General features: G+C 42.2%; 1 protein-coding gene across 1 annotated transcript in view; it reads right to left on the bottom strand.

Moving 5' to 3' along the window:
• The window catches only part of sorcs3 (sortilin related VPS10 domain containing receptor 3), a 314383-nt gene that overhangs the window by 124617 nt on the left and 163561 nt on the right, over positions 1 to 26205 (bottom strand). Inside the window, exon 4 of the mRNA XM_049571881.1 lies at positions 20234 to 20392. Within this exon, the coding sequence (XP_049427838.1) occupies positions 20234 to 20392 (159 nt within the window). The remainder of the gene's footprint in view (positions 1 to 20233; positions 20393 to 26205) is intronic.

Genomic DNA, 26205 nt, shown 5'->3' with positions numbered 1-26205 from the left:
ATTTAAGAGGTCTGGAGGCAGGCTTAAGAATCAGAAAAAAAACCCACAAATTTATCCCACCTATGTTCAGAGTTCAGCCCAGTCGCCAAAATAAAATCTTGACAATTTGCAAACCACAAAGAAGTTACATTTGTGGTTTTTGTACACATCATGAAACATTCCTAAAGTGACAAAGTTTACAAGCTAACTTTGTAATCAGGAGGTGGTGGAGATGGTGGATGGCATGACACCTAAACAAGACACCTGCCAAGCTGCAGCCCACTGTTTTAGTGGGTCATGGCTGCGTTTCCAGTGCCTTTTTGGCCACCAATTTTTGTGCTCCCAAAGACCTGGGGCCAGATGCATAAATGACACAAAAAAATGTGTACACCTTTTTCCACACATAAACTGGTATTTATAAAGGAAGAATTTGTGGTGAAAATGTGCACACCCAACACTCTCTCAGTCTGATCTCATTTGGTCATGGACTCTCCACATCCAGATACGACATTCAGGGTACCCTGGGTGAGTTGGTTGTTGAAGTTCTGGGACACAGTGTCAAGTTCTGCCTGATACATGCAATGTATGTGCACTGTCAAAACACACTTCCGCTTTCACAGGAAATTTAAAGTTTACATACAGTCGCTTTCAAAATAAAAGCATTACATCAGAACAACATCGCAAATTGACGTTTTTTTCCTTCAACAACTAACGCATGAGGTTGGGTTTAGGCAACAAAACCACGTGGTTGGGTTTAGGAATAAAGGACAGGGTTTGGCTTTCGAATCTTACGGGACGCAAACACCGCTCTCACAGGTGAAAGTTGGTGTTTGTTGGACCCACTCACCACCCCTCCCACCCGCCCCACTCGGACTTTCTGCCATATTTTTGTTCTTGTCCTGCCGCGTTTCCCCCTGACACCACCGGGCACCATTAAACTACAACAGCGACCATCTGCATATCATGACGGTGTTAAAGGATGGCTTTTTTTTGTTGGTGTCTAACACTGCAAGTCACTGCCCAAGCGCCGGATTTCGACGACTTTGGAGTGAGACCGAGTTGATGCACCTCACGCATTCTTCAGGTCAGGTGTACACACTGTTTTAGCTGGGATAGCTTCAGGTGATACATTAAGGAGCAGATTAAATATTAGTAAAGAGATGGAAAACTTTTAGGATGTGTGCCAACTTCACTGATTGTTTTAATATTTTTACAGCTTACACAGCTTTCTGTAAAATGTCTATCAAAGGCACTTTTATAAAGTTAATCTTAAATTATTTATGCGTGATACATTTCAGCATTACTTTTACTCATACTCACCTCCCTGCAAGTGATCGTTTAATTTTATCCTGTGGAGCACTTTGTAAAGTCAGTTTCCACATGAGTGCCATGAGTGAATCATTGATCATCCTTGTGACATTTAATAATGATGATGACTGAGATTTTACAGCGATGATGGTTTTGCAGGGATCTGATGAATAAGTGGTATGGACGCTACAAATATCAACAGCCGTGCGTAATTCAGATTCAGACAACTTTATTAATCCCAGCAGTGGCAATTTGTGTAAACAGCTTGCCTTGCACACATACTATGACATACAGTAACATTCAGACACATAAATGGGAGAGTAATAAATAAAAATCAATGACAGCTACTCTGGCGCCGTTGGAGAAAATTGCAGATGTGACCGTCAGTAAGTAAAACTGTACTTTCTTTATTTTTCGTTGACACGTCCAATGAGTGGTTAAGAGGCTCAAGTATCGACACGCAAACGGTTGTTGAGGGGTGTTTCTACATTATGGTGAACTGTGGGTGAGAGAATGAGGCTCATGCCTGTGCACCCAGCGCCACAATGATTGAGATTTATAAGACAGAATCAGGCGTGACCTTCTTCTGATGGACTGAGCTGTGATTAGATCAACATAGTCACGTAACATGAAAAATGGCTTTGCGAATCTATCTGTTCACAGACATGAACAGCTGTACACTTGAATGCCAGTCCTGCCAAGGTGAAAAAGAAGCCTCCTGGAAGACTTTATAACTTCGTCAGGGAGCAAGTGCCAGCAACAACATTACCTCGACTGAAAATGACTCAGTCAACTTAACTCAGTCATCACCATTAGTCAAGCGGAAGAGTAATTGAGCTCATCCCCATTACACATAAGACAACAATATGGCATGGGGACGTCATTAGGTGCAGGAGGGGGAAAAAGTGATGAAGAGCTCACTGAAATGAGATTGGATTTAAACAAGTGCCGCTGCTGTCCTGGGGGCCTTACATGGATGCTCTTTGAGCAGATAGGTGGAGGCTGCATAATGATGAGACACTTAGTTTCTCTACCGTTCAGATTTATGGGCTCCAAGGCCTGTTACGATCATTAGGGGGATTGTGAAAGAAAAAGGGAAATGGGGTTGAGACTATATGGGCATGGGAGGAGGTGGAAATTACACTGAGGTTTCTTTCTGGTAACACAGCACTTTTGAACCATAAATCTTTGATCTTCTCCTCCCTATCTGTGCAATGGCATTTTATAATGGAAGAGTCCCTATGATTTCACAGTCCAATTAGTAAATTACTAATGTCCTAATATGCAAGTCTTGGGATAACAATAAACAAACAGGTCACACCCTGAGGTAACCTGGTTAACTAAAAAAGAAAAACAGATTTTACACAATGCAACTAAAAATTAGTGGCTTTTGTTTGTGATGGAGGTTAGTCAAACAACCCTAAATGAACTGTAGAAACACTGAAAAAAAGGAGGTATAAAAGGAAAAATATCTCTTGAAACAACAATGTAATGATTGTTTTTGTTTTTGCATAATGCCTGCAAGTAGACCAGAGGAAACTTGAATCAGTGACTTGGATCTCTGGTAAAGGATATACAAACATCAGCAAAATTTTACCACCGCTAAAACTGAATGAAGGGGAGTCATTAGGCATTTGGAACACGCTGAATAATTCATACTGCATAATCAACTTATATAAACCGAAGCATTAGCTTGTATGTTACCTGGGGTGGACTTACTATAGAAAAAAGAAAAGATATTATTGCCTTAATGACTCCGAGGTTCTTCAGACTTGCTCAGTGTTCTGCTAATGTTGGCTGCTCTGGAAAACCAGACAATGACCACAAAAAACTCTAGCATATATAAGATATGCAGACTTTTAGGTAATCTGTGGTGTTCATGGAGTAGAGAGTCTTTTGTTCCTTGACTTCAATCATTAAGGCAGTGCTTCCTTCCCAGCAATGTGAGTGCCCCCATAAAATGGCACCAGGGATGAGGAGAAGGCTGTCTGAAGGACAAACGCAGAGAACAAAAGTCTCTCCACTTGCTGAAGTATGGAGGCAACACACCAAGGCACTTTGTTAAATAGAAATAAAGTGTCCATCGGCTATTAAACACACAGTAGTTATGAGCAAAAGATGATGAGATGGACCTAAGCAAGATGCTCCATTACAAGCAAACGTCGTATTGAAAATATCAGCTATGTAACGCATGACAAGTATGGTACTCATACTTTACCCTTCTTAAGTCCTGCCCCTTTTCAATTTGTGCTCCAATAACAGTTGAGCAAGTTTTGGCCTCAGTAAACTTTCCTCTTTCCTGTTATCCTTAGATATGAAATGTGCTAGGCTCATCTATAGCCCCTTTTAGATAGGAACTGTGCAAATTTGCAGGAAAGCCCAATCAGTCTTTTTTCAGCATTGGCAGTATAAAAACAAAATCGGGGAGTGCAGCAAAATGCCACCTGCCCTAACTTTTGTTCATACAGAATACGCCTTTTTCAGGGCAATGGGGGCGTGAGCAAGTAACAAAACTTATATCTCAGTGTGTGACGTAAACAGTGACGTGGAAGGGAAGACGCAGCTGGTCAGTCCTTCAGCAATTCTCTCGCCCGTTCTTCACTGTTCCCGTCATCTGACAGTTAATGGCCTATTTGTTTTCGAGGGCATGGAGGGCGCGCAATTCCTTGCCTCCCCAGTTGCTCATCTTTACAGTGTCTGTCAGGTTTGTGTTTCCCTCTTGCTGCTAGCTGCTCGCTAATTCCCATTATCAGCTGTTTCCTGTATCCACCGCCAGTGGGTCGTACGTGCGGTGTCATCAACAGCTCCTCCCACGAGCATGGGTGCAGATCTGATGACAAGTTTGGGGGGGACACAATCAGTTGTGATTTTATTTAATTGCACGCGTGCAAATCATGCCCACAGAGCGCTTGAGATTGCCAGCATATTTCACGATTTCATAGAGGCTCATCACCATCACTAAGTCATTCAAAAAGCACTACAAAGAGAATCATATGCTTACCTTTACTGTTTATTTCTCTTAAACAGCCAGAAGTACATGGAACCAGCCATCACCCTCCTTTTCACTGCTTCGCTGTTAGTTAATGCTACTTCTAGTTTCAGAGTCTCAGGCATGTTATGTCCACTCATGTTCTCATCTCTCACCTCTCACAGATTCCCATTTCTCCTCATCATCTTCCCTTTCTCCCAGTATATAGGACTACTGTATACATTTGTTTAATTTCAATCATTTAAGCTATTTAGAATTGGGGGACACAATTTGTGTTTTTCAGAATTTGGGGGGGGGCATGTCCCCCCCGCCCCCCCCGGGATCTGCACCCATGCCCACGAGTCTTCAACAGCCCCTCCCGTTGCGGAAGGCCGCCTTGGCCTTTTTAAACTAAAAAGGTTCCGCCAATATGACTACCCTACGAGGCGGAAAATTGGATACCTCAGATCAACTCGCCAATCCGGCTCTGTGTGTCTAAACGCTCGCAGCTTGACGGCAAAATGGCCCAACATTCGTGGAAAATCTGGCAGTGTAAAAGGGGCTTCTGTTGAAAAGAAATTTTGAAGATGGTTTAAACATGTGATTGGGGTCTGTCACAGTCTTCATGGACACATTATATTGTTTATAGTCCCATCTTAAGTTAGCTAATGTTAGCAAAAAAATAGCTAACTAGCTGGCAAACATATAGCTACATCAAGAGGAGTCAGATTACCAATGTCAGCCAGGTATGCTTTCTCCTTATTTCTGTGATAATGTTAAAGCGATTTGGAGAAGGGCAGATAGGCTGGTTGCTGATATACTTTTAAGATGACATGAATTATCATAAGCCACTACAGAAGCTACAGACACCACTACATATGTAGCAGCTAATCATAGAGCGACATCCCAGGATGTTTTCTTCCTTCAAAGCTAGGGTTAGGAGGTTAGGCTAATGTTTATTTTTTGACCATGAAAACAGCAGCTGACAGAACAACCTCTGCTTACTCACCTGCTTCCCACTACATTTAGGGAGTTGGGGTTAGCAGGTTAGCAGCAGAGCGGGCCTACCGGAGTAACAAGGGCTTTACAGCTGTGTTTGGTAAATGGTAGCTGCCCTGTGTTCCCACACTCTGACAGGCTCACTCGTGGGATGATGGTGACTAACATTAATATCATAATTAACTGTGGCCTGAAAACATGCACTCTGACTCCTCGCTGCAAAAGAACAGCTCAGAGAAGACCCTCCATCCACCCTGCTGCCAGGTGCAACAGAGACAAGTAGAGCCAATGGTATAAATTGTCATATCTCCCCCTCCCCACAGAAGTGAAATATGCAACCTGTTCACGTGCTTACCCCTCCCTCTGTTGATGTGATAAAGGGAACAAGTTTGATTCGAAGAAGTGATTCTAAGCCAGTGTGTCATATCAGGGTTGGCTCGCCTGCAGCGTCAGCGGTGCTGATGATGAGGGAATACACAGCAGGCCAACAAACAAGCTGATAGGCGAGCCAACAGACAGATGAGTTGGTATCTACTCACCTGTTGCCACGCAAACAGAGGATGTCAGCAAAGCCCATATAACAGATAGAAATGAGTTATTTTACAAGACTTTAAGCATGGCCCATCAATCTTCATTTATTGCTTTGTCACCATGTCTCTCTCAACTCCACCTTCATCTGATGCACCTTACACACATACCTGCTAACAGTCCCCTTACCTTCAGCCTCTTGTCTCAAACACCTCCCCAAATATATTTCTCTTATGTGAAGAGCTAAAAGTGGACTGACAGGCCCACACAGCTTGAGGAGAGCAGCAGCCATGCAAGCAACATGTAAAGGTTACAACAGATGTTGAAATATCAAAGGCTCCTCCTTTAGCCGGTGAATTCTAAACACCTTCAGAGGACACAGACTGTTTACTAAAAGACTAGCGTCTACCTCTATGCCATCTTCCCTCAGGGAAGATTACTACTTTCACCTGATCTTTGGATATGACAGAGAAATTCCATGATAAATAATATACTGACCAACCACTGTATAATGGAGGTTAACATGGTATGTACTTAGTTTTAAACTACCAAGGCAGCATACCAAATTCACCTGTGAGAGGTCCCCAGGATTTTTTCAGGGTTGGGTGAGTGTGGTGCAGGTTTGGGGTATAAGGTGGCGTTTCACTGTGTTTGGGTTGAAGGTTGGGTGGTAAATTGACAAGAGCAGATGTGAAACACTCTCAACTCTAAGTCCACTTGAGACACATGAAAGTTTGGAGGGATGGTGTAATATCAAAGGCTCCTCCTTCAGCTGGTGAATTGTAAACACCTTCAGAGGACAAATGGTGTTTACAAAGGGCAAAGAGACTAGACTTGGATACAGTGAAGAAATACCCCCTTGGTGTGCCACACAGCAATGCTAGCCAACTGCTTTGTAATGGAAGTCAGCATGGTATTTGTCTTGTGTAAAACTGTCCATGGCAGCATAGGCTAAACTGTTTGAGTTAGGGTTAAGCTGCCAGCATGCCAGCACCTTCTCTGTGTACAAACAAGCGCCTCATGAAAAATGCTCTTCAGGAGAGGTTGTCTGAAAAAGGTTGTCTTCATGTTGTCAGGGGTTAGGATGAGAGATGTTCCAATACCAATGTTTAACTTTCCAGTACCGATACCTAACTTGGTTATCAGCCGGTACTGTGAACTGATCCACTGCCATTGCATTAAAAAAGAAATAAATAAATGACAGCTGTATACTACTAACCCATTTCCATGTCAAGAAGCTAAATTAGAAAGACGAAGAAAATCCGCACACTGAATTAGAGCTCCCAGTTTAGTTTTTAATGACAAAAAAAAGCAACATTTCGACCCAAATGGTCTTCCTCAGGTAACTTCAAAAGAATGAAGCTAAATTAAAAAGATAAAGTGGGGGCCATTTAAAGTAAGTTTCTAGAGCACAGTGTTCTGGAGATATTCTAAAAATAGTAAACAGAGTACATTGATATCATATATGACGTCTCCACCCTCGGTGGGTTAAAGTTTATTACATGGTATGGATTGGTGCATAGACCTGCCTACTTCCTGATACCTGATCCAGCATTTAAGGCAGTATTGGAGGCATTTCCAACTATGGTAATGGTATGAGAACAACTCTAGGTAGGATTTAGGATAAGGACAGTGGGAGCTAAGGAGCAGGTTGACATGTCACTCTTGACCTCGTTGAGTTGTTGATAAAATAACTTCTTGTTGTGGTACTTTCTACCATGGTACAGAATGAGCTGTCAACCTCATCAATTAAGCCAACATGAGTAATATACCCTAGAAGAGCTCATGGAAGTATAAATGCCTACAGTTCCATGGCAACTGAGCAAACTACATCTGCTGACAAAGATAAAGTAGCTGGCCTTAGCTAATTTTGTACTTTTCGAGAATCTAGCTTCAAGATTCAATCATTTATTATCATTTAAATGAAACATTGATTGGCATTTGTCTTGGCATGTCCCTAAGTCCATCTTGTTTGGATTAAAGCATAGATTGAATAAGAAATCTACACTCAATACAAAGATGAAAGGGGGCTCTATTCCACCAAAGTCCCCTATTAGCCTCCTGGGTTGCATCCTAGATGGGAACTTGGGGGCAGCTTCCATGGTCTTGAAGATTTTGGGCAAGGTAAATATAACTAGATACCCAGCCAGGAGGGCTAGATTACTGGATAGGGAATACCAAAGGCTATTGGCCTCCTGCTTAGTCGAGTGTCACTTGAAATATGCCATTAGGCCATGGTACTGGGACCTCAATAAACAATTAAGACATAAATATCAAGCACAAAACAAATAGGTAAGAGTAACGCAAGGGATGGATCACAGGAGTCATGTGGGCAGGTTTCAGTTCAGTATTTCAACAATTATTCTAAAATGTTAGTCTATTATCACAATACCAAAGCTGGGGTAGCCAGTTTGAGCCTTTATAGATTCAAAACCATGACAGGTAACGTTTTATTTATCTATGCTAGGAGAGTGGATGAAACTGCCTCTAGCAATAAAGGAGTTGCAAGACCTGACAAGTCTTGAAGAAAATGGTTGAAGAGAGGCTGCTAGATAGCATCTCCAAATAAGTTCATGGTCATTATGCACATTAAAATTGAGTTTCTTCAAAAAAGAATATGCATATGTTTATTGTTGTTTGTTATCTGCGTGTATATCTGTGGTTAGCTTGCTGTGTTGGGATATGGTACATTGTGGTCAAGCGTTTTCTGCTTTGGCCATTGAATGGCCGTCTCCATCTTGGAGGTGGTGTAAAATCTGATAGAACATCAGGGACCATGATGAAAACAAGTCCTGCCTGTCCTTATGGTTTGATCCTTGACAATGGCATATCCAGCTTTATTTTTGTTACTGTTGTATTTGAATTCTTGTCAACTAAACTAAACTAAACTAAACTAAAAAGGGTGGACAAACAATATAAAACAAATACCCATCAACATAAACATTTAAAATACTCTAACAGGGTAAATAAAACAAAATGTCTTTTGCCTTAAGAAACCCACTGGGGGACACAGTTCGGCTGAGTTCATAGAGTGAACTGAAGATGAGGAGTTAAGGGCCTTCACTGCCTCAGGAGTTTTAGTGGTTCTATTTTCGTAACAAATTGGCAATTAATGAAATTGCCAAACTCAATTGACATGCACTGCATCCTGGAACTTTTGGGGCCGCTTGATCCAGCCTTGCATGGCAGCTAAAGGCAGCTATTACTTTTTTTTTTTTTCCGATTTCACAAGAACAGCATTTGGTAAAAGCACAAAAACTAACTCATAAAGAGCATAAAAGCTGATTGTCCAAGGATGGCTTTGTTCCCTTGAAATCAACGTATAAAGACTGAAGTATAATTTTTAGTGAGGGCTACCAAGTAGCAGAAAAGTTTCTTCTCATTGCTTTTGATACACTCAACTGTCGGCTTGGCAGCACACCTCCATCTGCTGTTTTGACAACAGAGTGACAATACATATCTGCTATTCCATCAGAACGAGTTACTCCATCTGTTCTGCCTGCCTCTCCTTGCCATGTCGCCGTGAGTGCTTCACTGTATCCATAATTTCCCTTTGATTTCAGAGCCCCTTTCCATGTTTCATCATGCAAGACACAACAAGACCACAATCAGACATTTCCTGATGAATCAAGCCATGCTTGACCCGTAGTAATCTTACTATCTTGCTCTATTTCCAGTCAATATCGTAAAGTTTTATTTGTGCCTACTCACTTGTGCAGATCAGGATTTTTCCTGGCTCAAAATGAGGCGGAGGTGCTGCCATCCTGATCATGTGCACACGAGCATGTGTACTGTGCCTTCAGCAGCCTCAAGGAAACACTTTACAAGCAACATCTTTTAGGAGTTCTAACATTTGATTGATATCTGAATGATTGAAAATTAACTGATATTATTAATAAAGCGTGGCCTAATTGTTACAAGGATAGGCAGTTGTGTCTACAATGTTAATCCCTGGATATTAAATGTTCATCTGTAATTTTCTGTAATGGTCCAAGTGATATTAATACTCTATTAAAGAAGCATATCACATTACCTGAATAAGCTATGTTTGAGTCTGAGAACATGACCACAAATACTGATTATCTGATTAAAGGAATATCTTGTAAAACAGTTTGATTCTGCTGGCAAAATATAATTTACACAAAGGTAGATCTCCTCCTGTCTTTGAAGCATTAAAAAATAATTTTAAATAGTAACTGGGTATTAACTAACCCTCTTTCACACTTTCACAAGATGCTGTCACAAGACAGTTTTTACTTTTTATATGATGTATTTTGGGGCGGCACGGTGGTGTGGTGGTTAGCACTCTCGCCTCACAGCAAGAGGGTTGAATGTGAGCGTGAATGGTTGTTTGTCTCTATGTGTCAGCCCTGTGATAGTCTGGCGACCTGTCCAGGGTGTACCCTGCCTCTCGCCCGATGTAGCTGGGATAGTCTCCAGCCCCCCCGCGACCCTCAAGAGGATGAAGCGGTTAGAAGATGAATGAATGAATGAATGATGTATTTTGAGTATTGCATTTGCAGTTGTCAGTGTATGTGGCAGTCATGATATGATGTAATGAACTAATATCATGTTTTACAGATGTTTGTTTGAATGTTTGTAATTCACCGGTGTAAATGTTGTCTCAGTACAAAATGGTAGTCACCAATAAGGTTTGCACCATTACCATGCCAGCATATGCCCGTGGTGCGCCAAGTGACGAGAGCTGGAGGCGGGACGAAATTTGACAGGAGCAGCCGCCTTGTAATTCTCTTTGCAGGAAAAACCCTGTCAGATGCACCTCCCAGACAGCCACTCCCCATATTTTAGACTTATAATGGTGTTCTATTGTTTGCTTTTACATTCTGATAGTCCATGCATCCATTTTTATCTGCTTATCCAGGACCTGGTCAGGGGGGCAGCAGGCAGAGCAAAGCACCCCAGATGTCCCTCTCCCCAGCAACAATTTCCAGCTCCTCCTGGGGGACCCCAAGGTGTTCCCTGGCCAGATCCCTGGCCAGATAAGATATGTAATCTCTCCAGCATGTTCTGGGTCTGCCCTGGAGGCTCCTAACAGTTGGACATGCCCGGAACACCTCCAACGAGAGGCGTCCAGGAGGCATCCTGATCAGATACCTGAACCACCTCAACTGACCCCTTTCGACGCAAAGGAGCAGCGCCTCTACTTCGAGCTCCCTCTGGATGTTGGAGCTCCTTACCCTATCTCTAAGGATGTCTCTCAGCCTCAAAACATTCTGATGTTAAATATGCATTTTTACAAAACTGATTATGACCCTGACTAATCTGCCAATGCTTTTCTCTTCTTCTCAATACTAAGCATAGTTTTTCTACCATCGAGAATTAACCTGCCAATGACAGCTCCCTCTATGATCATTTAGTCATGATCCATTGTATTATTGCTGTTTGACTCTGAGCCATCCATCACCTGCCTGATGACATTAATCCTTCCGTCTGTAGCAGGTTGCCAAGTCAGTGTCGTGAAGAGCTCTGGTTGAATCCCATATGTGATGCAGACTCAAGAATATAACTACTGTAGCCACTGAGACACCAAGCTCCCTGCTACAGCAGCCTCAGCCTTAATGGATTGTTGCATCTCCAGTGGAAATACAAACACACAAATTAAATGTTTGCCCATACCTAGTGTTTGCTGTGTACAGTCTTAAGGTAAAGAATTTGCAGTGCAGCGTGAATACGCACTACATGTCTGTCTGAAGGACTGTGTATGAGCTTAGAGCTGAACCATGAAAGCCCCTGTGCTCGTTACATTCAACACCATCAGTGAGAATTTACACTGGCGGCTTTCTTTGTTTCTCTAAAGTGCAAGTTTTTTTTATTTGCTGCCTGGGGTTCAAAGGAAATGTGAGGGTGGGGAATTTCAATTTGTCAGTGCTCAACTTGTGTGTCTGCAAGCTGGTCAGACTGCAGCACACCAGCAGGGAACACACCTTCTGAATGTGTGTGCTCGTGTGCAGCTGACTGCCGCTCAGAGGTGTGCTGGGAAGTCACAACAGGTGCCTGACGGGCACATTTTAGAATATGAGCGCAGAACCAAACTATGTCAGTCACAGATTTATTTTTGGAATAGCTGAAACCAAATCATTTAAAATGCTATGAATATGATATGACTGTAAACCAGCAAGGGGAGAGGTCTGACTGGATTTTAAAGGCACATTTAACAAGGATTACATGCCATCACCACTGTCACTAAAAGTACTACTCTGTTGTAAAAACAGTTGTATAATGTCTTCTGTGGCTTTGTCAAGTCTGAGAAATAAGAAATAAGAAAATAATCCTGACATTTTTTAGGGCTTATCTTGGTTTGGGCTTGAAGAGTACAAGTGTTCCAGCCGCACTAGATGTGTGTTTTAAGGGTGGCAATGTCAGTCGGTCTAGTGATCCAACAATTTGGTCCAAACTGAATTATCTCAGCATCTACTGCATGAAGCCCCCCCGTGAGGCTGACAGCTGTGGTTTTAAGTGAAATGTCTCAACAACTATTGAGTCGATTGCCATCCAATATTTGGGGTAAATGGGGTACTTATTTCTCCCTGAGATACATTTTAATAGGCTAATTTTTGTGATACTTAAAATTTAATTTAACACCATCATCAAGTCGAAAAATTGAATATGCCCATTATTTAGTTTTATGATGACATACCTGCAAAACTAATGAAGCTAAGCGTAAGTTCAATCAGGAGGAACTTCTTTATGCTCATCCATTCACAATTCTCTCCCTCCCACTCCCACTGCTTCCTCTAATCAGCTGACTACGGGTGTTCACTCTTCTGGTTATCCAATTAAACTTTGCCACAATCTTTATCAGCCAATCACGATGCTCCTGCAAAGTTTTAAATCTGCTCTCACCTCTGCTGCTGTCAGCTTTCACTTTAGGCAGAATTGTTGCGCCCTCCTCCACCCTGTTCACCTCCAGCCATTGTATCCAGAGTCCAGGATGAGCTCTTGTGTTTGGTGATGGTAGCACATGTTAGAGGGGTAACACACAAAAATACAATGCAATAGGCGAATTTCCGTTTCTGACTTCTGTTTATATATAAGTAAATATGCTGAACCATTGCAAAGGATTCAGAGTTTGCAGTGACGTCAATTATGTTCCGCCTCGTTAGTTCACCGCACGGACCGTTTAACCTGGCAACAACTGCAGCCGGCTCAAACGTGATTGGTCAATATCACGTGGACTACAAACAGCCTACAACCGAAAACCAGGGCTCTTCCGCTCTTACTTTGCCAGAAGTAAAAAGCTAACATTAGGCTTTAACGGACTACATGACTACTCCACGGTCGCATGACTCTTGACGTCACCGCCACTAAGCTTTCAACTGATTTCGGCCGCTTTATTTTAAAAACATTGTATAATGGGGAAATCGGACTGTTTAAGCTAAATAAGAAGCTGTAATGGCGGACTGCCAGCACTCTCGCCTGTTGGGGGGTGATGACGTTTAATGTCCCCGACAGGGTTTGTAGTCGTATTGAGCAACTTGTTAGCAACTGCCTTTTTTACGACACGTAAAAGCTTCAAAATTCACAAGTAGGGTATTTACTGACGTGTTTTATGTTGTAGAACAAAACCTGAAACTCGCTTAAGCTTTTGTTAACCACAGACCTTATTTGAGGCATTTTACCAAAATCCCATTCAAAAATCGCATTGACTTTTAGACAAGAGAACCAGAAGTGCTAAAAGCGCTAACAGAGTTCCGGGTTTACTGGCACACTCTGGTCAGTGGACTCACTTTTTGATCTCATGAGTTCAGAGTTTCAGCAGTTGCCATCTTGGCTTTATAAAGGCCAGAAATGACCATATTTCACTCATGGACTGTGGTGATGCCTCACAGGAAGCCTGTCGATCAAATGTCCTTGCCCTTTAATTTGCATAACTTTAAGCCTTGATAAAATGTAAATGGTTGATTTATATAAATGTCAACAAAAGCACATGGTTAAGTATAGAAAAAAAACACCATGGTTTGGCTCTACATTTATACAGTAAGTGAATACCAGGCTGAAAGTGAAAGTCCATGGTTTGTTGGACCCATCCGTCCCTTTAGGGACCTTGCAGCTCCTTATATTACAGGTTCTGTCGAGCTGCGTCATGAACTGACACCTACTGTCTGCGTATGATGCTGCCATGAAAGGTGACTTTTGGCATCTGGTGCCTCACGCCGAAATCACAGACATAGCTACAGCATTTGATGACATCGAAACGAGAACGGGCTGAGTATGCAGTATGTTAGTATGCAATTTCAAACACAGCCTTTGTCTTGATTAAAGAAAGGCTATGTTAGTTATCTGCTGCATTATGGGAAGTGCAGAATTGAGTTTTTTTGGGCTTGATTGTCATTGGAGAAGAAAAGTCAGGATATGTCAGACACTGTTGCACCAATTTTGACCACTCTTCTTTTGATGTGTCCCTCACAATCTTATGGAAGTGCAGCACTAACACAGTGGAGTGCTCCTCAATAACAACAACACAAGGGATATGTCGGATCATAATGATGGTAATAAAGATAATAATGATTAATGACAAATAGTAGCTGGAAAATTATTCCATACTGTCATAGGTCAACAATTCACACAAAGAAATAGCTGACTGCAAACAATGTTTGATTACAAACATTGCACTGTACTCATGTCTCTGATGCAGTTATTGGATGATTTACAGTAATTACCACAAAGTCCATTAGAGAGTCACGGCCTTGTCTTTTAAGTTTGCTGAGGCGTGAGTAGCGGTATGGTAATATTTATTACCCTGATAGAAACCCTCTGTTTACAAATCCCTACAATTCCACTGCAAGTAACATAAAGGGAAATATTCGTCTCATTTCTTCTGATATGGAGAAATGTGTTTCTCTGCAGCATCCCTCAAATGCTACTTAATATCTGCCAACACAGCATCAGAAATATTGTAGTTTTTACGTCAGCTAGGGCAAGAAAGTCTCTCATGAATAAGTGAGGAAATTATAAAAACAGCCTGTTCTTGTCTGGGCTTTTGTCAAAAAGAACAAAAAAAGATTTTTTAGGCAAGTTGCCCTAACACCCAGTCTACTGGGAGCTCAGATGGTTCACAGGGAACAAAATAAGACAACTCCTATTTATTCTATGTGTGGAGCGTCTTCTCTCTACTGTTCTTCTGTATCAGCCTGTTTACATAACTCACTCACTTGGCAGCACCAACATTGGCCTTATTCTCAGAAGCCAACTTGGGACTACATCAATGAGTAATTGTCTCCACAAACCCCTCACAGTCAAGAGATAAGAGCCTGCAAAGGTCACTAAGAGTTCTAAATCTAAAAATACCTTCATTTACTCAAGGAGGGGACTGACCTGAATGTTAATTTAAAAGAAAAAGTCATAAAAGAGAATCAGGAATTACAACAAATACTTCGCTCCAGCCTATTTGTCCTGACATGCATTCTGATGTCTCACTAAAGAGTTTCACTCCTGCCTCAAAGTTAAGTCCTCGGGGCTACACTTAACCACGGCTAAGCACCAACTTATAGCTGATTAAATTCAGAGTGACCCAGTCTGAAAACTATTAGCCGGTTACAAGCTGAAAATGAGCATATTAAAGCGTCTTGCTGCTGGCTCAACAGTCGAGATGAAGTGTCGGGGCCTGCGAGGGAAATCAGGTCGAATTAAGCAACCAATAATATCTGTGTAAACCTCTTTTAACTAACTAGATGAAGAACATATTCTTTATTTGCAACAACAGCCCCGGGAGGTGGATGCAGTGTGGATAACACATTCAGGAGCGAAATGAAAATGGGTCTAGCCGAGGTGATAATCATGCCTTGGCTTTTTAGCTTTGGGTGCCAAGGTGTCCTACTGATGATGCAAATTATAGCCACATTAGTCACATCCTCATAATACCTGTAATCTTCATTGCACGCACTGACCCAAACTAAATAGTTAATGTTGAGTTTCCGGACCCAACTCTCTGCCGCCTTCGCCTTCCTGAACTTTCTGCTCTGCTGCTTGATGTATACCCCACCTTCATGACTGAGATGTATTTAATCAGTGAGATCAATAGCTGTTACCGTCATTGATCTTGAGAGTCTATTTCATGGGTGAGTCGGGCTCGACTCATATTTTGTATATGCTGTAATTTTTATAGATAATGTAAGATGCTAAGGGCTGTTTTTAATTACCATTAGGAAAGAGTGTTTTGGAATAATATAACAGCAGTGACTGATGAGTAGTTTTTTACTCCTTGCAATCCATCAGAATAATTTTATGTTTTGCCCAGAACCTTGGCTGAAGGCAGACAGCACCTCTCTTTCAACTACTCCTACCCAGACTTCACAGGGATTTGAACTTCTTGAACCTGGCTGCCTTGTTCGTCTTAATAGTTACTCTTGCAGGTTAAAATAGCAGCAGGAGAATTTTTCATGCTGAGTTTTAATGCCGGAGCAAAGTAGTGGAGCCCAAATTAAAGTTTAGATCCCTCAGACTTTTTTTGTTTCCTGTGACCGAATGTTTAATGTGTGAAAATAAGATTTAGAGGCAGATGTGAGACTACAGAGGAGGGAAAGAGTCTGTGCAAAGCAAAAATCACAGATGCTACCCAATTAGCAAGAATCATAACATCCACTAAATATAATACATTTAAAGGGCCAGTATGTAAAATAGGTTGAAAACAGTGACATCAGTGGTCAAATTCTAGATTGCAGGGCTCACTCGCTCACCCCTCCTGTCGGGTAAATGACGGTTTATATAGAAATCTAAACCATGTTACGATATTGTAATGAATCCCTCACGAGTAGGAGACCAGAGGAGCGTTCGGGAAAAAGGCCAGTTTATATGAGCACTCCAGAAACTCCGGTAACACTCCAGGGGGTAAAAGACTCCGTCCCAAACTCTGACTCTTCTAGCGTAACAGACACACATACTCGTTTACCATACCGAGTGGGGACCCCCTCCCCTCTCTCTAACCTGTAAACAGAGCTCAGCTGTTTATTTAGCCTAGCAATATCTCCAGACTATAGTAGCTGCAATGGACGACTTTGAACGCGATTTTGAAGAGTTTCTTGTAGTGGACACAGACCCAGAGCCATACCTGTTTGAGCCGGAGCATACAGATGAGGAACTCCATGTGTTTGATGCTGAGCGGGCGAGAAGAGAGGCTGAATGAACAGAAAGGGATTCGGTGCTACTGCTACCATCGCTGGGGAGATATATCATCAGGAGGAAAAGCGCCGCAGAGAGTGCATCACAAGGAGTGAAGTTGCGTCTTCTTTTCCTCGCAGATGACGGTTCGGGTTCATTCTCTCCTGTTGCGTGGTAAGTGTGGTCCATTCGCAAACTTTATAACTAAAAAAACTTTTCACTACTCTCTATCGACGAACTACTAACACTCTCTGTTGTTTCCTCCTCCTTCTTCCTTCCTTCCACTGTCTTCGTTGGTTCATTTATACACGTGAAACGCGTTCTCTGGCTGGCTGGATTGTCCGCTCGGTCTGCCATACATACATGGCGGCGCAAGATGGTGACCTCTCTAAAGCAAGGCCCTTGCTATATACATATATATAAAAGCATAATTATAAGGCTACGAAAACCAAACGAATTTTATTTTATAGCGATTATACACTTGTATAAACATACTAATGGGTAGAATATTCAGATTCAGATTTGACAATAAACCATGCCAAATATTACACACTGGCCCTTTAATTATGAGCCTTGATATCTGGTAAACACAATCTACAGGTGAAAGTTATTTCTGCATGTTTACATCAATCCAGTTCCATATTTTATATTCTATATTTTAGATACCATGAATCCAGTCTGCCAAGATAAACCCCTGACATTTACTCATGCAGTGACAACCTTTTCAAAGCTTTATCATTGACAGGTTTGATACAGCCACCACTGTTCACCAAACACCACCCTCATCCTGCACCATGTCCTCCCTGCAGGGTGATGGCTTTGGCTCTCAGGTCAGAGTCACTGACCTTCATGGTGCACCTTTGCTGTGCACAATCTAAAAGCACTGTGTGAAGATGGTGTGTAGTGCTTCATACTGTGTGACAAAGCCCAGTGAAGGTGACACCAAATAGGAAAATGGAAGGCCGAGGATCACTTTGAGGGACTGATGTTGTTTTTAGCTAATGCAGTATATACCATTCTGAAATAAAAGCGCAAATACAGCAGAGTCTCTGCTCTGTTCAGACAACAAAGAGCCGGTCCGAAATAAAGCCAGGGCCAATAAACAAATTACTAGTACCTTTACGGTAATGGCTTGCATGGTGCATTTTGTGCATTTTCTCAGCATCATTTCCATCAGTTTAACAACACAGTGGTGCCTCACTCACCGCTCTCTGTCTCTGAGCTCTTTTTAACAGTTATACCCTTTTTACTCACTGATGAAGGTTTTCTTATTTGTCGAACACTTCCTGCAAACGTTTTAAAAAAAACAACATTTTTGTAAGTTATCAAAGTAAGAATAATAACATGGGCAGGTTCTTTTGACGAGCCATCTCATGTGACACTAATTATGGGTGAAATAGATATATTGTTCAGTCAGTAAAATGCTCAACGTATATGAAAAATGAAGTTACCAACAAGAAAAAGTATGAATATCTCTGCTTGAGGTTAGCGGCTGGCCTCAGACTACATAAGCTGCTAATGGCATAACACAGCAAAATCTCTGACCCAACTGTCAGCAGTCTAGTTGCATTGTGTGTAATGTAAGCACCAGGTTTAGACAGTGGAGAATAATGCATGACTTGAACCTGAAAAGGTATCAGGTGAAAGCGGTGCATCCGATGACTTTAAGCCTAGTTCACATTACACGATTTTCATTGCGATTTTGATGTCGCAGAGGATCTTGAGAGGCACCTTGGGTTGGAGGTGAGTCAGCAGATAGTCTACCACAACGAGTCCTCATGTGTAAACAAGCCCTACGAGCAAGACTGGCACTGGATATCTGGCATGCTAGAAAACTGGAGAAGTCTGACACGACTGACAAAGGGCATCAGCCAATGAGAGGCAGGATACGTCCCATGTCAGCATCTGCATGCTGACGTGGGACGGAAGGAAGAAATGTGAGGAGGAACAAGAAATGTGAGGAGGACAAGCCGCCACTTTGGGCTTGTTTTTTGTAAAGTCCCTTACAAATATTGGTAGTCGCGGGTCGCATTTTTTTTGGGCTTGTTCCTAAAGTGGAGTTGCTTATTTGGGCTTGCTCTCTAAACGTCGCCTTTCTCTCTATATATCTGTCGCTTCTTTTGGGCTTGTTTCCATAGCCCTGGTTGCTTGTTTCCCTCCCAAGATCTGGCAACACTGACAAGCCGGCAAGCAATGGTGGCGTGCGTCCACAGGATCACGGGGAGCGCTTTGTGTTTGGACCCAGGCCCTGGAGGCAGATCTGATTCAACACTGGGAAGAATATCCATGGCTTTACGATGTATCGTCTCCAAGTTTGGTGATGTCAACGCGCTATCTGGGGCTCTGTCGGCAAGGACTCGGTGGAGAAATCTTCTGGTTTGCACATACAGGTCGTAGTGCAGTTGGCGAGACTCCCGCTCACAGAAACACACGTCGCCAGGTATGAGCACTCAAAAGGTTACAATAGTCTCTGCAACACATTTTGCGGGGTGACAATTGTGTAATGTGAATTAGCCTTTAGAAGTTTAGAATCATCCTAAACTGACAGGCCCGTGCCTGTGTCACGAATCCAATGGTTATTTTGTATGCGCACTTATTCTGTGCACAAAGAACGAACATTTCTATACACATATTACTTAATGAGGCACAATGTCTCTGTCTGAACAGTTATTTTCAAGACAAGAAAAGAAAAATTTAAGAAATTAAAATGCAGTGTTACTGCAGGACTTTTTTGGCTCTTCCACAGCAAGAGGTTTTTTTTTAACAAATGCTTCTCACAAAGTTATTGATGCGCAAGAACATGATCAGTGCCTGGACACACCAGGAAATGTGAGATGTTGACAACTTGCCGTGGCTACAGTTGGTGTTGGCTAGTTTTGAATTTAGTCAGTCACAAATGCTTCAGTTAACATGCCCTTATAATGGAGACATGTTCAGTTGGCATTAACAGAAAACAGCAGTCATTTTTACATTGCAAATGGGAGCAGATCAGAAAACCAGGAAGCTTCTAGCAAAAATATGATAACATATACCTAAATAATAGGCGGATTTAGAAATAAAGGTCTGTCTTTAATCATAGTCTGAGTCTACTTAAGGTCAGGTGCTCTATCTTTTTTCCCCAGCTAAATAGAGGCCCGCACCATTATTTTAGAATTCATATTCAGCGAGTGAATCAATGCCTACCATCAGGTGATTAGCTAAATTGAAGAAAACTACAGACCCTGATGAATATGTACTGTGGGCAACACAAAGGACGAGACAGCTCTAAGTAAGTCACATGCAACTAATTGTGGCCAGGACAGAAAAGTGATATGACATCAAGCACAGTCTCACCTTCTGGTCGTGACTGTAGGCTAAGGCCCAGTCTTCTTCAGTGGGATGGAATAAAAGGCTCAGGACGTAGAAAGTGAGGCGGTACTTCTGGAAACTGGCCCCCTCATCAGAGCTGATGAGCACGCTGCTTTCAAACTCCGGATCTGTCAACACCATAATCTGAGAAGAGAGATGGAAGAGAGATGGAAGAGAGAGGGAGAGCATGCACACGTGAGGAGGGGTAGGCAGGAGTGTTTTTTGAAGACGGGAGAAAAAAGGGATTGAAGGGCGAGTTTGAGTAAAGAGGTGGAAAGATAGGGAGATGAGAGAAGGTAGAAGAGAGATGTTAGAGGCAGGAGCAGTGTCAGCAGAAAAGGCCTGGCTTTTGGCACACGTCAGGCTTATTCTTGGCAAACAGCTCCTCTATAAAGTGTATCCAACTTCGCTCCTTGAGTGTAGCTCTCGCACCTCTGTTGCCATGGCTCTGTGGCTCTTCCTCTGCAATCTGAGGTGAAGTTTTCATCATCTCTCTCTCAGAATAAGATCAAGGTTGTTCGCGGCAACAAGCGGCGAATCAGTGTTTAAACCAGAGGTGACCAAAAATGAACACTTGAAAAACACAGGTGGGCTGAACATTCATAACCTGTCTGCACATACACCAGAGAGGTGATGGAGCTTGTAGTCTAGTTACAATTAAGTGCTGTACAAACACGAGATGAATCATCCATGCATGACTCCACATTTACAGTGTGTTATTTTCTTTATCAGCTCGTCTTTTAGTATGTAATTTCTTCGCAGTTCTCCTTCCAATAAAATTCTAATTTCAAATTTAACAGCACCGCAGTGGTAGAAGCCCTAATTTCATGCTTGGAATATTTTTGCCAGAGCTATCACAGTTATTACAGAATTCAATAAGAACAGGAATTTCACAATGCATATTTCCGTCAGCTAATGACATTTAGACTCTTTGTGGAAGCAGATAAAATGGTCACAGGAATTCCTCCTTGACTAAAGAGGAGGTGTGTGAATAGGTGTGTAATGTGTTTTAAGAAAGTTGTATTCTTTTTAATCAGGCCATGCTATTGAATATGTTTTCATTTATTCATTTTAAAAGGTAATATAATTTCAGTGGTTCTAATAAAATCAGTGTTCACTGGAGGGCTGGGCGATATGGAGAAAATCAAATGTCACAATATTTTTGACCCAAAACTTCGATATCGATATGACGCTACTGTTTCTCTCACAAAATATTTCCACAATGAGATATTTGATAAATTATCAACTGTAATATGGGTATAATGACTAAGTAGCAAATGATAAAATGGCTAAAATAGTCTGGTTCAGAAGATTACTTCACTGTAATGAAGGATTTATACTTCTGTGTCAAATAGATGCTGTACCTGGCATAGCCTGACATGCACCTCCCAAGAAATGTAACAATAGCCCCTTTTACACTGCCAGATTTTTGGTGAATGTTGGGCCGTTTTCCCGGCAAGCTGCGAGCGTTTAGACACACAGACCCAGATTGGCGAATTGATACGAGGTGCCCAATTTTCCGCCTCATAGGGTAGACATATTGGCGGAACCTTTTTGGTTTAAACAGACCGAGGCAGCCTTCTGCCACGGGAGGAGCTGTTGATGATGCCGCACGTGCAACCCACTGGCGGTGGATAAACAGGAAACAGCTGATAGCAGGAATTAGCGAGCAGCTAGTAGCAAGAGGGAAACGCAAACCTGACAGACGCTGTAAAGATGAGCAACTGGGGAGACAAGGAATTGCGCGCCCTCCTTGCCCTCGCAAACGAAGAGGCCATTAACCGTCAGATGACGGGGATGGTGAAGGACGGACTAATTTATGAGAGAACTGCCAAAGGACTGACCAGCCCGCGGCTTCCCTCGGAGTACGTCACTGGTTATGTCACACGCTGAGCTACACGTTTTGGTACTTGCTTTGGCCTCATTGCCCTGAAAAAGGCACATTCTGTATAAACAAAAGTAGGCAAGTGGCATTTTTTGCACTCCCCGATTTTGTTTTTATACTGCCAATGTTGAACAAAGACTTATTGGGCTTTCCTGCAAATTTGCACAATTCCTATCTAAAAAGGGCTTACATGTCACGGCGATGCAGACCTTCTGTCTATTTTTGTAAGATGAAACCATTTCCCTCAGTGAAAACAAAGCTTTTATTTACTTTAATTTCACAGATAAGAAACAATAAATTATGAAGCCAATAAAGCCTCCACAAAGTAGCACTTTAAGACTTACATATACTGACATATAGTTTTGCTGTTGTTAAACATGGTCCCTATTTACTGCAATTCATGAAGACTGTTTGCCTTTTTTTTTGGATTTGCTGTTTACTGTGGAGGCAGTCAATAAAAAACAAAAGCTTACTTCACAAATTCACATGCAGTGAGTAATTCTATACAAATGGTCATTTTGCAGGTGAAGTATTTTAAATATGAGCTGTTCTTTGCAACCCGAAGTCATCAAAATTCGGCGTCAGACCTTAAAGGGCTGGCTCCATTAATGTCGGCAAGATACGCAACCGGTGGACGTCAAAGGGAAACACGGCAGGACAAGAACGAAAGTTAAGGCGCCGAAAGTACGAGTAGGATGGGGGAGGAGTGATGGTCGTGTCCCGTAAGATTCTAAAGCCAAACCCTGTTCTTTTTACCTAAACCTAACCACCTGCTTTTCTTGCCTAAACTTAACCACGTGCGTTAGTTGTTGGAGAAAAAAAAAAAAAAGTCAATTTGCGGTGTTGTAGTGATGTAATACATTTATTTTGAAAGAGGATGTATGCAAATATTATATTTGTATTTTGAAAGAAGACAATGCACGTAACAGGCAGAACTTGTCACGGCGCCCCAGATAGTCAACAACCAACGCACCGAAGGTACCTTTCATGCTGTATCTAGGCGTGGAAAGTCCATGATCAAACGTCAATATGTGATGAAGTTAGAGTGAGAATGCGTTGGTCTTCCAGCACAGGTATATTCCAGAGGTGGCAATCAGAATCATTCACCCAGCACATTGTTAGAAAGCCTGTTCTCTCTATGGGCTGCCCACCCCATCGGCTCCAGTGTAGCCCGCACTGTCTGTATTTACGCCCCTGGGTCCATAAATCTGTAGAGCTGAGGGGAAGTGAAGGGTGGGGTGATAACTCACTGTAGGTTTGTCACAGCGAGACAACCCCTTCACATTACTTAATAATTTCTTCCATTATCAATATGAAAAAATGGACTGCTGCAGCTTAACATGTTTATCTCTGCATCTGGAGTCTTTTATCTTGCTTAAACTACAGCACAACAGCCATGCCTCCAACAGGACTGGAAGGTGGAATTGTGGGTTGTGGTTGTGCTCGTGGCCCAAATGGCTGTGTTTTCGCTCGTCAATTCAATTTGAATTGGAAAAACAGCAGCACATTTGTCACTGACAAAAATGCTAGCCCTCTTTCCAGAGCTTTAACCAGGAACCCTCCCTGGTGGTGATTTAGATAAATTGTTTTTCATTAAGCACCAATAAACAGGCAGCACATTCTCAACCTGGATTTCTCATTGGCCCGGGCTCGCCAGTCTTGCCACTGTGCAATGCCAAGAGCTCCTGATATCTGCCAGTGTCTTTGAAGCTTGTCCGATGTGATTACAAGTTTTTTAAACAGTCATCATATAATCTACAAAACTATTGTAAGCAGCAGAGTGTACTGTGAAGGGCAAATTACTTTACACAGCGCCTTATTTTGAGTCTAATGTCAGGACTTTCGGTTAAATAGAAAAGCAGAGATTTCTTGAAGAGGTGCACGAACTGTACATCTTATAATAAAATGTACCCATGCCGTTCGAGTGTTATTTCCCATTCTGTGCTTTCTATGTAACTGTATCCTTCAACTGCAGCGCTTTCAGCTCATCTTTTCTCAAGCCTCGATTCAGGGAGGCTCACAATTTGCTCTTTTAATACTGGGAATGGGGCCTAGAAAGCATTGTCATATTTGCTTTACTCATTTACCACCATGTGAGTGTGAAAACAGCCACATTATTTCCCAACCTTACACATTATCGTAACAAGCCAGTTTCTGTCTGTCGCCTCTGCGATTAGAAAGAACCCACAACCAATTCAAAGCCAATACAAAGGCGGGAACAGGAGCAGTGGCCAATTTCTCTCCTGCCTACTAAAACAATCACCCTCAAACAATAATTACTCACTTCCAAAATCACAGTGACCGATAGCATTAGCAGGGGGTGATTAAGATTTCTCTCACAGCAAGCACTCAGCCTTTGTGAGGAAGCGGGGCGAGTGAGGAGGGTAACAATGCCCAATCGATAAAGGGTTGGAGGGATAACCGTTGTGTTTTATCAGCCTGATGTTGAGCTGTGCATAAGCTGGAGCACAGAGATAGAAGCCGGTAGTTGTCGGATCATGGGGTAAGTGGAGGTATGGATCAGACACGGAGGGAAAGAGACACCCTGCAGGAAATGAATCACGTCACGCCAGATCAATTGAGCTTAGTCTGTCTTTGACGGGGAGGTTTTAACAGAGAGCCGTCGCTGCAATGTGCTCATTAACCGTGGATAAGGACTTAATCACCCACATCTAGCGATCATGTTTTCACTGTCTTGCTTCCTCGACGGCGTTTTAAATGTGCATGTCTTTATTTTTAAATTAACCCAATCTACCAGCCGTTAAAGCCGCTCAAGGACTGAGCGCGCGTCGAGCTCAGAGAAAGACATCAAAATACAGCAGAGAAGATTCATGGGAGGTGTCATTTTCATCGGCCTCGCGCTAAATGTCATTACTATGATTCAAATCTATAATGTGACATTGTAAAAGGTCACAGCTTCCACTTCTTTCTTGGACAATGTAAAAGGCAGAAAAAAATCTACACATGCCTCCAGAATTGTTGCAGTGAACATATAACGATTCCTTTATAGTGGTTGGAAGGAATATCTCAAAGAGTAACAGACGATTATATCTTACAGTGAGTGATTAGGCATCCAGACTGTTCTTTTTATCCGGCAGAACACAGGCGGATGCTAAATAAGGCCACTCAGATGCAAGGAGGCAACAGAGGAATGTAGCCAGCAGAAAGGCAGACTTTCATCCATCTACGGGAGGGCAAATCGAAATAATTAGATCAGAGATAAGGTGCGGAGGGGGAATGAGCCAGTGGGCAAAGCCAGAGGTCAATCATTAGAGTAAAATATTCTCCTAAGATTGTTACTAGTTCTTGCCTGCGATGACTCACTTACACAGTAACATGCACACAATAAAATCCTGTTTTTGTTTTGAGAGACTGCTTTAAAAAAAAAAAAAAAAAAAAAAAATCAAATATCTTGATGGAGCTGATACAGGACTGTATTGTTCCTGAGTTTATTTACATCCTGTTTATTGTGTGATACAAGTGTGAATTTCCTCCGTGGGGTGTTAACACAGTTTATCTAATCTTATATAACTGAAATAACAAAAAAGAAAAAAAAAAGTACCTCACATGTGCAACACACAGAGCCTCAGGGACTACATTCCCGCTATGCCCTTGATGTGGAATTAAATTTTTTCCACATAAAACAGGCAGGAGGAGTGAGTCATGAGGAGTAATCAGCGCTGGCTATGATCTGTTCCCTGCCCTGACGTGGTTAAGCTCAACAGTCCCGGGATCCTATTAAGTCCCCCGCCATGCAAACACATTCAGGGTCAGCACCTTGGCTCGGCCTTGGGAAAGCGAGGCTGATGATCTCGAGCACCTTCACAACTCTGAGCACGTCCTCGTCACACAGGGGAGGCACGTTTTATTGTCTGTAAGTCTGTTGGTGCCACACTTTGTTGTTATTTGTTCAACATTTGTCAGACCAGGTAGGACGAAATTGTTATTTTCAAGGATAAGATGTGTGGTCTTTTTAGTTCTGCAACACCTGTCATGAACAGTAAGAGGAAAACTCTTAACTCTACTGTCATTTGGCCAATACTTGTTCCTAACCGCATCATTATGCTGATAT

This window comes from Epinephelus fuscoguttatus, linkage group LG3 (genome assembly GCF_011397635.1).
Source record: "Epinephelus fuscoguttatus linkage group LG3, E.fuscoguttatus.final_Chr_v1".
NCBI lineage: Eukaryota > Metazoa > Chordata > Actinopteri > Perciformes > Serranidae > Epinephelus > Epinephelus fuscoguttatus.
This window is presented reverse-complemented; position numbering and strand designations above follow the sequence as displayed.